At 37.9% G+C, this 13,808-nt stretch overlaps 1 protein-coding gene across 7 annotated transcripts in view; it reads right to left on the minus strand.

Annotated features, from left to right (window-relative positions):
* The window catches only part of BIRC6 (baculoviral IAP repeat containing 6), a 152,699-nt gene that overhangs the window by 112,013 nt on the left and 26,878 nt on the right, over nt 1-13,808 (minus strand). For all 7 annotated transcript variants that reach the window (XR_014796484.1, XM_084900640.1, XM_084900639.1 and 4 more), the window contains exons 6-10: nt 11,404-11,486; nt 8,825-9,047; nt 8,588-8,748; nt 7,034-7,092; nt 2,797-4,191 (exon numbers count right to left, since the gene is read on the minus strand). Coding sequence is in view for 6 of the 7 variants with exons in the window: in XM_084900640.1 (XP_084756766.1) it covers nt 2,797-4,191; nt 7,034-7,092; nt 8,588-8,748; nt 8,825-9,047; nt 11,404-11,486 (1,921 nt within the window). In the remaining variant the exon portion in view is untranslated. The remainder of the gene's footprint in view (nt 1-2,796; nt 4,192-7,033; nt 7,093-8,587; nt 8,749-8,824; nt 9,048-11,403; nt 11,487-13,808) is intronic.

A 13,808-nucleotide genomic window follows, 5' to 3' on the forward strand; every position in this document is an offset into this window, starting at 1 on the left:
AGAATTTCAAAAAAAGAGAGAAAGACATAGAAAAAATTTTTATGAAATAATGGGCAAAAACTGCCAATATTTGATGAAAAACATTATACAAACATAATCAGTTCAGTTAAACTCAAATAGGCTGACTACAAAAAGATCCACAGATATGCATACATTACAGTCAAAGTCAAAGAGAAAATCTTCAAAGCAGCAAGTTAAAAATAACTCATCAGACATGGAAACTACAATGGAAATTAACAGCTGACATCAGATACAATGGAGGCCAGAACCAACAGAATGACATGAACAGGAAGTCAACAACTAATTCTACATACATAGCACTATTCTTCAAAAAGAAAGTGAAATAGACACTTCCAGACATTTCCAGATAAACAAAGACGGAGAGAATTTTTTGCTAGCAAACCTGCCTATTAATAAGTACTAAAGGAAAATCCTTCAAAATAAAAGACAATACCAAATTCACATACACAAAAAGAAATAACAATTAGATGATCAAAATGTTTTTTTCTGATTTGTTAACTTTTTTATGAGACAAAGATTTTATAAAATAACACTTTTTGGTTGGATTTATAACATCTAAATATTATACTTAAGACAATAGCACAAAGGTAGCATAAAAAAAAGATTACAGCTGAGACCGGTTTGGCTCAGTGGTAGAGCGTCGGTCTGCGGACTGAAGGGTCCCAGGTTCGATTCTGGTCAAGGGCATGTACATTGGTTGCGGGCACATCCCCGGTAGGAGGTGTGGAAGAGGCAGCTGGTCAATGTTTCTCTCTCATCGATGTTTCTAGCTCTCTATCTCTCTCCCTTCCTCTCTGTAAAATATCAATAAAATATATATTTTTTTAAATTACAGAAAAATGTCCATATATTACTAGAATTAAGTCACCATTATTCTGAAGTAGATTGTGGCAACTTAAACCACAAAGACTGTAACTCCAGAAATAAAAACGATGCACCTCATCTTATGATGGGAGTTACTTCCCAATAAACCCATCCTAAATTGAAAGTATTAAAATTGCATTTAATGCACGTAACCTATTGAACATAGATTAGCCTAGCTGGTTTCTACTGAATGCATATCACTTTTGCACCATTTTAAGTCAAAACATCGTAAATCAAACCATCTTAATTTGGGAATCATCTTATATATTTTCAAAAATATTAAGACACTAGTGATGTCATGCCAAATGGCAAATTAAATTCTTCTCATTTTTTAAATCTTTCAGATTAAGATTCCAAAAGTCAACAAATGAGTCTTATGATTTGGATACATTCTGACAGTATAACTTAGTTAATCACTCTGATGACAGACTGCCAGGTCTGAATGCTGACTCGGTCACTGATTAGCTTTCTACAGGCAAGTTACTTAACCTCTCTTTCCCTCAGTTTCCTTATCTATAAATTGAGACAATAGCACATACCTCATAAGTTGGTGTGATGACTTATTACAAATTAACAGAGGTAAAGATCTAACAACAATGAACAGGCCATAGATGAACAATAAATTCATATTTTAATGTGTTTTCTAAACTTTATTAACTAATGCAAAGTATTATTAGTCTAAAATTATTATGCCTTGCCATTTATCAAGTTAACCCTGGTTAGATTTTTATGTTATTTGAAGATGTTTGTATCTTTGTTATTTCACTTGAAATATTTCAAAGAAGGCAACCTGAACAACTATATTCACCATTATTACTTTTAATGTCATCTCTTGCTTTATTTTTTTTATTTAACTTATTTATTGTTGAAAGTAACAATTATTATTTTTAGCTAAAGTATTGATATATTTTTAAAGAGAGGAAAAACAGGCTAATTCTTACCATAACTACGTGAGATATATCACTCTTCTCAAACCTAATTCCTCTGCCCACGTAGTAGCTATAGTTACCTAGGCTTCAGTATCTCTTGGCCCTAAATTCCTACTAAACTATCAATATGTTGTCTGATATTGTCAGTAATCCTTTTCAAAAATAGTTTTTTCTTTCTGACTTAAAATACATACTAAGTAAAAAAATAAAATAAAAAATGCATACATATGATAATTTATATAGAGCCTCAGATGTTACAAAACTGATTTCACTATCACTCAGAGGAAGGAATAAATCAAACAAAAAACCAGGCAAAAATACTAATTATTTGCTAAATATTTTTATTTTGAGGGATATGAGGATCAATACCTATGAGAGAAACTTTATATGATTTTATTTCATACTAACAAGCCTGAAAATAGGCCTTCTTATCCTAGTTTATGAATAAAGAAACAAAGGTTTACTGAGTTTAAAGTAACTTGCCCAAGGCCACAAATTTAGTAAGCAAATACAGAGTCAGGACTCACAGAAAGAAGAACAGGTTATTTTCTTGAGATTAAAGCAGAGAAAATACTTGCTCAGAAATTTATTAACTTATCTACAGTTAGAATTCTTATTTAGGGCAATAGAAAAAGTTTTTAAATTGGTTTAAAAAGTTGAAAAGTTTACCACTTCATTATAAAAGAATGTGTCATGGATCTATTATAAAATTCGCACATCAACAAATGCCATAGACCAGGGGTCGGCAACCTTTAAGACATAAAGAGCCACTTGGACCCGCTTTCGAAGGAAAAAAAAACCTCGGAGCCGCAAAACCATTGCGACATAAGTGATACAGCTCCCCGCCCTGCTATCTGCCCTGCTAGTGTCGGACCTGCTGGGGGCCGCAGCAAAGGTTCAAAAGAGCCGCAGGTTGCCGACCCCTGCCATAGACAGTAACTTTATAAGTTTTGTAGAGAAACTCAACAAACCAACCACTTACCTTTGGTGCATGCACACAGCCTGTCTGTGCCGGAGCAGTAAATGACAGAAACAAACGCGTCCTGTTCCTCAGTGCCCTCCTTTTTGGGAGGTTCCACTTTTGCCAAAATTTCAAAATTTGAAAGATCTAATATTTTTACATATCCTCCCTGAGTGGTTATTACCAGGTGTCCTAGAGTAGAAATATCAGACTTTTTTTCTCTCTCAATGCCATTCTTTGAGGTTAATTGCATTTCCTCAATAGGTTCCTCACAGTCATCCTCTCGATTATCCAATATATCTGGTGGAAGCAAAATGAGCGAGGTAATTGCATCCTGGGGATCTTTGATATGTTGGATTTTTATTGGCTCCTCTTCTAAAGTCACTATCCGAGTGGCATAATTCATTTTATAAAGTATTAAATATCCACCACTAACATTCCTCTGCTCAGGCTGAATTATCAAAGGGGTCTGTACATCTGCTGGTGATTCATGTTGGATTACACTAATGTTTGCACCATTCACCACAGCAAGATTGGATTCCAGCTCACCTTTCCGTCTACTACACAGTGCAGAGTTTAATTTATTTAAATTATTCAAGGCCTCTACTTGATTTATTGCACTCAAGGATTCAACAGGGCATGTCCGCAGTCCTACTAACAAATGAATTCCATCAGCACAAGGAGTTATAGAGTCTATACAAAGATTCTCCTCCTCTGCAAACTTTGGCAGTCTCAAGCACTGAACCAAAGTCCCAGGCTTGGGAAACACGGAGTTCCACTTCTCAGAATCTGGAGAGGTAAGGTTGGCCGCTGCGTCTGCAAATTGCTGAATGTAAGTCACAGGAGGATCCTGCAACAACATCTGTTCCTGATTATCCAGTTCCATTTCAATAATCTGTGGAACTGTAAAACCATCATCATGCAAGCTTTTACTCATTATACTGTTCATCTGTGAAAAGATTTTTCCTGCTTTCTCATCAGATTCCTTGATGCTATAAAGAAGCAAAATAGGTAAAGTCCTCCGTACCAGAGGAGAATTTAATTCTGAATTAGTGCAGGATTCATTGTCAGTTGACCCTTGTTCTGATATACTTTCACCCTGAGTTCTGCTTAAACCATCCAGTGACCGGTGAGAATTACTACTAATGGGTGAGGTAGCAGGAGATTTGTATGTTAATAAACCTCCAGCCAATAAACACGGAAAGGGAATGTTGTGTTGTTCCTGGTGCTTTTCCTTTGTCTTTTCACTCTTAGAGTTTGTTAAGCAAGGATTTGCCCCAAGTTCTTCAAGATCCTTAACAGTATCTTCAAGCACATTTGCAACAATTTCCCACTGAAGTTTTTCTGGCTGCTGGAGAATGCTGAGTGCTGTTATGTCAAGGCTCACTTCCATGGCTTCCTTCTGTGATATATGCCCTGTGAAAAGAAACAATATTTATTAGCAATGGCCTTCTGAATGTAAATCAAAATCTCTAGTGCGAAGTTTCTGTTAATTTTCAGTTTTACTCATCTAGTCAATGCATTACCTATATAAAGCCTAAGCAACCGAACAACAGAACCAGTCAACCAGTCACTATGATGCCAACTGACCACCAGGGGGCAGACGCTCAACATAGGAGCTGCCACCTGATGGTCAGTATGCTCCCACAGCAGGAGTGCTCGCTGCTCAGCTGACTGATGGGCACCAGATGCAGAGTTCACAGCTGGCCACTGCAGTCCAGAGACACAGTGGAGCAGCAGCAAACCTACCAAATGGCTTAGCAGGGGCAGGATGAGCAGAAGTGGCAGGAGGCGTTGGGGTCTGCCCGTTTCGGCCCGATCCCCACAGGCCACGCCAAGGGACCCTCTAATATTAATATACTTAGCTTAGAAGACACATATTTTACTACAAATAAATGAGCTACTTACAAATCTCAAAAGTAGGCAACACTAAAGTTTTTAAACTAGAAGAATTTTTTTCTATTACTAATGCTACCTTTAAATACTACATGAAGACAACATTCCCAACCCTACTGAGGTATCAGAGTCAAGAATATATGGTAATTTTTTAGATATAGGGATGTCAAGGAAACAGAACTATAGTTTCTATAGGATGAGTGAACGATCAAACAGGCATAGGTGAAAAAGATAAAAGGTTAGAAAATGTATAAGGACACAAACCAAAGGTAACAATTAAAATTACAAAAATACCTACTGACATCCTTAGACCCAGAGAAAAGAGCGAAGCCATAGCATACAAAAAAAATGTTATAGGCATACTTTAAAAGTTTAAGAGTAGAAAAAGAAAATTTTATTTCAAACACTTCAGTGTATAAAGGAAAAGCTAAGGGCGAGAGTTCAAGTGACTTGACAAGACCTAAGAACTATTTGGTAGAAGAGATCAAGCTCTAACTTAGACTCCAGGTGACCAATGACCAGTTTATTATTTATCAAATTCAAAATACGCAACAGTAGCCCTTTTATGTTTTTACAAAAGGACAACAAAGATGGGAACAATTATTATCACCAGAAGACTAAACATTTTTAATAAAATCTTTATTATTCTGGAGCTAATTGTACATTTGTACATCACTCTTGGCATTTTCCTACATTTTTGTTGATTTTTTTTTTTTTTTTTTTCCATTTCTAAGAACTACCTCAAAATACAACTAAGGATTAACCCAAAACCAGGCCAGTATTGTTTGGTGTCTTTAAAAAAGATTTCATGACAAACTGAATTTTAAAAAGCACTTGCTATTTTAAACTAACTATAACTTTTAACAACTATACTATATAAAACCATGTCTCTTATATAGAGGTTTAACAAATTATACATTCTTTAATTCATAAGATTTGCTATCAGAGAAGAGCCACAATGTAATAACAGTCCCTTTTGAAACACACTGGCTACTTCCAGGGACTATGCTTCACATATTTTTATCTTCATCTCAAAAATGCTAATTAACAGATGTTAGCATAACTATTTTATATATTAGAAAATGCTATCAGACTATAATTAAATGACAAGATTTTAATTCTGACACAGTAAAACTATTTTGAAATGCACTATTATCCTTGCCCATACTATAACAATATTAAATATGAAAAATACTGTTTCATATTTCAAAAGATAATGAATAAGGCAGTACGTAATCGAAGCCTTAATGTCTATGATTTTATACCTAAAAGTGTATTTCCTATTCACCTTTTACCTTTAGTATTACTTTTATTTAAAAGGAGAAAACATTAAACAAATAAATTGAACACATTCTTAAGAGCTCAATGTCAACGCCCTGACATTTATAACAAAAATTTTATAAAGCTGTCCCTTTACTTCATTTGGCTCATTTAAAGTTAAGTAGGAAACAGTAAGTGCTACTACCGTATTTCCCCGAAAATAAGACATCCTCCGAAAATAAAACCTACTTACAGGTTTCCTTCTGAGTGAAATATAAGGCATCCCCCCGAAAGTAAGGTCCCCCCTAGGCTCTGTCTCAGAAACTTTGTGAAACCTAAACTGCAAGAAGTTGTGACTTGGGTGAAGAATTCATGGGAGAAAATCACTGACAGTTGCATTGCAAATGCACTGCGAGCAGGCTACCTTGACAAGAAGTACTCATTTAAAGACAATACTATTGCTAAATATGAGAGATTTGGTCCACTGATTCTGAAAGAAATGGAGTCACAAGAAATTCACCAGGAAATTCAGAAATTGGATTGTTATGATGATGTTCCAGAAGATGATGACATGATTGTCATTGAATAAATGAGTAAATTCTTAATATTGTAGGATTCACAGTTGGTCTGGTTTGTGTTGACAACTACTGTACTACCGTACTGTAAACAGGTAATAAATTTCCTTTATTTTCATTTAACAAATACTACCGTATTCTTCTTCATGGAAAAATAAGACATCCCCTGAAAAATAAGACCTAGCGCATCTTTGGGAGCAAAAATTAATATAAGACACTGTCTTATTTTCGGGGAAACAGGGTAATTGAAGATCTCTGCTAGAAACAGATCATCTAGCCGAAACCGGTTTGGCTCAGTGGATAGAGCGTTGGCCTGTGGACTGAAAGGTCCCAGGTTCAATTCTGGTCAGGGGCATATACCTTGGTTGCAGGCACATCCCCAGTAGGGGGTGAGCAAGAGGCAGCTGATCAATGATTCTCTCTCATCGATGTTTCTAACTCTCTATCCTTCTCTCTTCCTCTCTGTAAAAAAATCAATAAAATATATTTAAAAAAAGAAAACAGATCATCTAATATTCTTTACTTACCTGTCACAGAATCTGATCTGGAATGCTCTTCACTATCTGAATCCTCCAGTAAATCATCACTTAAAAGACAAAGTAAAAATACAATTTGAATTTCAAAAAAATGTATACATGTGAGACAGAAAAAAAGTACAATGTTATAACCACCACTGCTTTACATCTGGAATATAAGCATCATTAAAACTAACTTAAGTTATTTGTAAGTAGTCTGAGACCATAACTGATTAAACAATGCTGATAAACTATGGAACTCGATCCCCAGTGCAGGGTATGCAGGAGGCAGCTGATCAATGATTATCTCTCATCATTGATGTTTCTATCTCTTTCCCTCTTCCTTCCTCTCTGAAGTCAATAAAAATATTTTTAAAGGGGGTCTTCTTTAGGAAGAAAAATAGATCAAAAGTATGAATAAAATAGCAATAGATACTATCAATAATAACTTTAATTGCAAATAGATTAAATGTTCCAACCAAGCCGAAACTGGTTTGGCTCAGTGGATAGCGCGTCAACTGCGGACTGAAGGGTCGCAGGTTCAATTCCGGTCAAGGGCATGTACCTTGGTTGCGGGCACATCCCCAGTGGGGGGTGTGCAGGAGGCAGCTACTCGATGATTCTCTCTCATTGACGTTTCTAACTCTCTATCCCTCTCAATTCCTCTCTGTGTAAAATCAATAAAAATATATATATTTTTTAAAATGTTCCAACCAAAAGACATAGAATTGTTGAATGGATAACAAGAAAAGACCCTACACATGCTATCTTTAAGAAACTCACTTTAGATCAAAAGACACACAGACTGAAAGTGAAGGGATAGAAAAGGATATTTCATAAAAAGAAAACGACAAAAAGCTGGGATAGCCGAAACTGGTTTGACTCAGTGGATAGAGCATCGGCCTGTGGACGGAATTACAATTGCAGTTTCTTGGAAACAAATGAGTGAAATGGGATTGTACTTTTACTCTCCTTCCCCACATAGATCAAATAAGCCTACAGAAATCAGGAATCTGCCAGAAAATCTCAATGGAAGAGAATCTAGCACAGAGTTTTTAACAAAATGTTTTATAGCAATAATTTTACCTCAAATCTTTGTTGGCTACTAATAAATTGGTTTAAATAATTAGGTCATCCTCTCCAACCACAGTTATGTCATTATTCATGAAGATATCTAAAATTTAAAGTGCTAATTTAAAAAAAGGAAAAACACTAAAATAATTTAACCATTTGGTTCTACTGCATTACGAAAAAAATTTAGTAGGAGGGGAAATTACAAGCCTAATCGAAGGTGTGTTTTTTTCATTATTTACACTATTTCCGATGCAGCAATTATGTCTAATTAATGGCAATTATGTCCAATTAATGTACAAAATAAAGTGTATTTTTGCAGACTATGGTATTTCTAAAAGAATTATACAGCTATTTCAGATTCTAAACCAAACATTTATTATCTAATTTGTTAATATAATTTTTCTGCCTCTGTAATTAGAATTAAGAGAATATACAATTTAGGAAAAGAAAATACTTAATGTCTATAAATACCAATAAGACAAATTCACATACCTATCTCCTTCCAATTTTGGTATATCTGAGCAACTAGAGGAGTCTTCTAGCCACGCCAAAGTTGGTCTCCTTGATTCGACTGTTGAGCTTGGTTCTCCTGACAGAATAAGCTGTTGTACAATAGCTGGATCATATGCATTAATTTCAAACTTTAAGTGCACCTAAACAATGAAAAGGCTAAGTTTACAACTGCTTTTTTATCAATTACTAATCTGTTACTTCAAAATTAAAATATACCTTCATAAGTTTGGAAACATCCCATATGCAGATCTTTCCTCGTTTCGTTGCAGCAGCTAGGAAATGGGGGCAGCTTCCAGAACCAAAGCAAGATATTCTGTCAGTTCCATCCGTACAAGGAAACTGTGCAGGACTTGTTGCGAGAGTGACTGACAATGGCACGTTCTGTGTGTGCTCACCTTTCACAAAGGGGCAGTTTGGGGAATGTCTCTCGTGCTCAGACCTTTACAATATTAAGGAAGGAAAAAGTTTAATGAATAACAAAGCAGTTAAATTTGGACATTAAAAAAAGAACATCAGGATCATCTTTTCTTTTTGCAAAAACAGGTATTCCTTATTAAAAAGGCTCAATTACTAAGTCATTCAACATCATCTAACATGTCCAACCAAAACTTCGTAATAGCAGTTATACACTTTAACTCAATACAGTCTCAGATGAAACTCAGAAATGCTACAGTATAACTTATGCTGTATCAGCATACTGTTTAAATTGCTTAATGTCCTGCTATTTCCTCATAATGGTTTCCTACATCTTTAAATGAGTAACTACTTTGTTTAGACTTAAAATTCTCCATCTACGCAGAGTAGAGTGAAAACAGTTAATACTGAATTGTATATTTAAAATGTGTAAAGCCCTAGAGCCAGAATGGCTGAGGGGATAAAAGATCAGCCTGCTGGCTGGAGGGGCCCAAGTTCAATTCTGATTCCAGTCAAAGGCACATGCCCAAGTTGTGGGCTTGATCTGCAGTAGGGGACGTGCAGGAGGCAACCGATCAATGATTCTCTCATCAGTAATGTTTCTATCGCCCTATCTCTCTAAAGTGAATAAAAATATATTTGAAAATAAATAAATAAATATTTACAAAGAATAACCCTGTGATGAAAAGCAAGAACCTATAATCATGACTCAGTTGGTTCGGCATAATCCCATGCACCAAAAGATTCAATTCTGGGTCAGGGCACAAACCCAGGTTTCAGGTTGAAAAACACAGTAGAATGATTACAGGAAGCAACCAATCGATGTTTTTTTCATCTATCTCTCATTTTCTCTCATTTTCTGTCATTCTCTCCCTCTCTCCCTCTCTCCCTCTCTCCCTTTCTCCCCTCCCTCCCTCTCTCCCCTCCCTCCTCTTCCTTTCTCTACAGAATCAATAAAAAATATATCCTTGGCCAAAGCTGGTTTGGTTGAGTGGATAGAGCATTGGCCTGCAAACTGAAGGGTCCCAGGTTCGATTCCAGTCAAGTGCATGCACCTTGGTTGCAGACACATCCCCGTAGGGAGTGTGCAGGAGGCAGCTGATCGATGTTTCTCTCTCATCGATGTTTCTAACTCACTATCCCTCTCCCTCCCTCTCTCTGCAGAATCAATAAATATATATATATATATATATATATATATATATATATATCTCCTTGTGTGAAGATTAAAAATATAAAATATAAAATTTATTAACATAAATAATAAGACCCTCATCTGTGGATTCCTTACTGACAGCCTGCCCGCAACAGACACTATTAAACAGCTGAAGTTAATCATGCTCTTTTCATTTATTTTATCATAGTCTCCTGGTTTTCAGAGTCTGGTTCTATTCTTTGGCACTTTCAAGTACAGACTTTTTTTTTTTTTTAATAAAGATTTTCACTTTTTTCTCTTCAATGTTATATTCTTTTTTTTAAATCTATTTTATTGATTTTTTACAGAGAGGAAGAGAGAGGGATAGAGAGTTAGAAACATCGATGAGAGAGAATCATCGACCAGCTGTCTCTTGCACACCCCCTACTGTGGATGTGCCTGCAACCAAGACACATGCCCTTGACCGGAATCGAACCCGGGATCTTTCAGTCCGCAGGCCAACGCTCTATCCACTGGTTTATCCACGCTCTGTCTATCAAACCGGTTTCGGCCTCAAGTAAAGACTTTAGGAAGTGAAAGATCTTAGCAATACTGTATGCCAAGTGATGTGATAGAGCACAGACACTGCTACCTCATCCTCTTGGGACAAGGAAAAAATACTGTTGGAAGAAAGACATGAATATAATTATATTTAGATCAGAAAGCGCTCAGACAGGTTCAAGCCTCGGACTGACTTGTGGCAAAGCCACATAAAAATCCCAGCGAGGAGGGCAAAGCCCTCCCAGCACAATTATAGCCAGAAAGCAATGATTGTAAGCTTGACCTTATAGTCCGACCCTGCAGTCCTAGGTAGTAGCTAAGGGATGTGGGCTGCTGGCAGGGGAACAGCAAGTGCTGCCTAAGTGAAGTTGATAAAGTTCAGAGAATGACAACAATGGGAAAAAAGCAGATTTGAAAATCCCAAGAATATTGTAAACATCTTGCCCTTCTCTTGCTTTGTATGATCTGACTATAAAATAAAGCTTCGGCTTACAGACTGTGTCACTATTTCCTCATCTAGGCACAGTGATCCACCTGATTCCAACTGTATTCACTTGTCTGTTTTCTTTAATCCTTCACTGCCCCTCCTCAGGTTCACCCCTGGCCGAGCTGGACGCGGTTCAATATATCGGATTAATTTAGCTATTATAATTTAGCTATTATGTCCAGAATAATCAAGACTCACCAAGGTTCATCAGTAGGTTCCCAACAAACGAGGCATACACTACAAGTAAAACACATGGCTCTATCATCTCCAGATGAGGCAGGCTGCAAATTTATAAAGAAGACAGACAGGGTTAATCAACATTAAAATAATTTTTTAATAAAAATTTCTAAGAAAGTTTATAAATTTAGGTAAAATTCTTTATTGAAAAAAAGAAAATTAGCCTTCTCTATTAGGTTAAAGCAATATACTGAATCCCTAAATGTTTATAAACTTGCTGCTTTATTTGAAAAATTGTGTTTCATCAGAAAATGGCCACTAAATAAAACAGAAGCACACAGATGATCTCATATTTATTACTGACTAGAGGCCCAGTGCATGAAATTCGTGCACAGGGCGGGGAGGGTCCCCTCAGCCAGGCCTCTCCAATCCGGGACATCCCTCTCACAATCCTCGACTACTGGCTCCTAACTACTCACCTGCCTGCCTACCTAATCACCCTAACCACTCTGCCTGCCTCCCTGATCGCCCCTTACTGCCTCTGCCTGCCTCCCTGATCGCCCCTAGCTACCTCTGCCTGCCTGCCTGCCTGATCACCCCTAACCATCCCTGTCTGCCTGCCTGATTGTTCCTAACTGTCTCTGCCTCGGCTCCCACCATGGTGGCTTTGTCGGGAAGGATGTCTGGTCTATCTGATCTAATTAGTATGTTACCCTTTTATTAGTATAGATTAGAAGCTCAATGCATGAAATTCATGCAAGAGTAAGCCTTCCTTCCCCCAGCTGCCACAACCAGCTTCCCTCTAGCAACCGGCAGGCACCGGGACCTGAGCTTCCCTCGCAGCCCCAGCTTCGTCCAGAAGAAAGTATTAAACTTTTATTACTATAAAAAAATTAAAGGCCCAATGAACACAATTAGTGCATGGCGTGGGTGGGTCCCTCAGCCCAGGTACGCTCTCGCAATCCGGGACCCCTCACTAACCCCCCTCCTGCTTGCTCCTTACCACTTGGCTTGCCGCTCCTTAGCACTGCCACAGAGGCAGGAGCGGCTCCCACCACCGCCACTGCACTTGCCAGCCATGAGCCCGGCTTCTGGCTGACCAGCACTCCCACTGTGGGAGTGTACTGACCAGCAGGGGGCAGCTCCTACATTGCATGTCTGCTCCCTGGTGGTCAGACCGACCGGTTGTTTTGATAATTCCACTGCAATGGTTGCTGGGCTTTTATGTATATGGATTATACTACTGATTATATTACTAAAGTATTTGAAATAGTTAAGTATAGAAAGAAAATAACTAATAGGTTTATTATTATAAGCTGAATCCCATTCGACCATACAAGGGCAAGTAAAAATGAAATGCAAACTAGTGAGCCAAGGGTAATATTCTTCAAGACACATGGGATTACATCCTACATATGAATAACAAAACCTGAACTGAAACATACCTCTAAAAACCAATATTATTATTTTTATCACTTATTCTAATTAGCACTTACTGTTGTCTACAAGATGTAAGATTTATTATATATTTTAGAAGATTAAAAATAATCAACCTTTAATACAGACAGAAGATTCTAGAATACCTATGATTTTACCTCTTGGCAAAGAATACAATGAATAATTCAATACAAAAAATATCAAGTTGCCCCTTCTCAGAAACTATTTTAGAAAATGACACCAAATCTTATTTAATAAAAGCCTAATATGCCAAGTGCCCAGTCATCCAATCAAAGCATAATATGCTAATAATATGCCAAGGCCACTCAACCACTCACTATGACATGTACTGACCACCAGGGGGCAGATACTCCAACCGGTAGGTTAGCTTGCTGCTGGGGTCAAGCCTATCAAGACTGAGCAAGAAGGGCCAGACATGCCCTGGAGCCCTCCTGCAGTCCCTTCCTGGCAAGTCAATCTCCTGTGTCCTTTCCCAGCCCTGATCGTGCACTGATGGGGTCCCTCGGCCTGGCCTGTGCCCTCTCACAATCCAGGACAACTTGGGATGTCAGAGCGTCAGTTTTCAACCCCATGGCAGAACTGGTTGCTATGATGCACACTGACCACCAGAGGGCAGACACTCAATGCAGGAGCTGACCCCTAGTGGTCAGTGCACTCCCACAGGGGGAGCACCTCTCAGACAGAAGCTGGGATCAAGGCTGGCGAGCACAGAGGCAGGAGCAGGAGCCTCTCCCACCTCCAAAGCAGTGCTAAGAATGTCTGGCTGACGGCTTAGGCCTGCTCCCCAATCAGACATCTCCCTAGGGCTCCTGGACTGCGAGAGGGTGCAGGCCGGGTGGAGGGACCACCCCAAGGGACCACACCTTCCAAGTGCACGAATTTTGTGCACCGGGCCTCTAGTAAGAAGATAAAAAGTTGGGTAAAATGGTCCATATTTAATCCTTAATTCAAGAAAATAATTTAAGTGA

The sequence above is a fragment of the Pipistrellus hanaki genome (genome assembly GCF_964339955.1).
Source record: "Pipistrellus hanaki genome assembly, chromosome: 12".
Classification (NCBI taxonomy): Eukaryota; Metazoa; Chordata; class Mammalia; order Chiroptera; family Vespertilionidae; genus Pipistrellus; species Pipistrellus hanaki.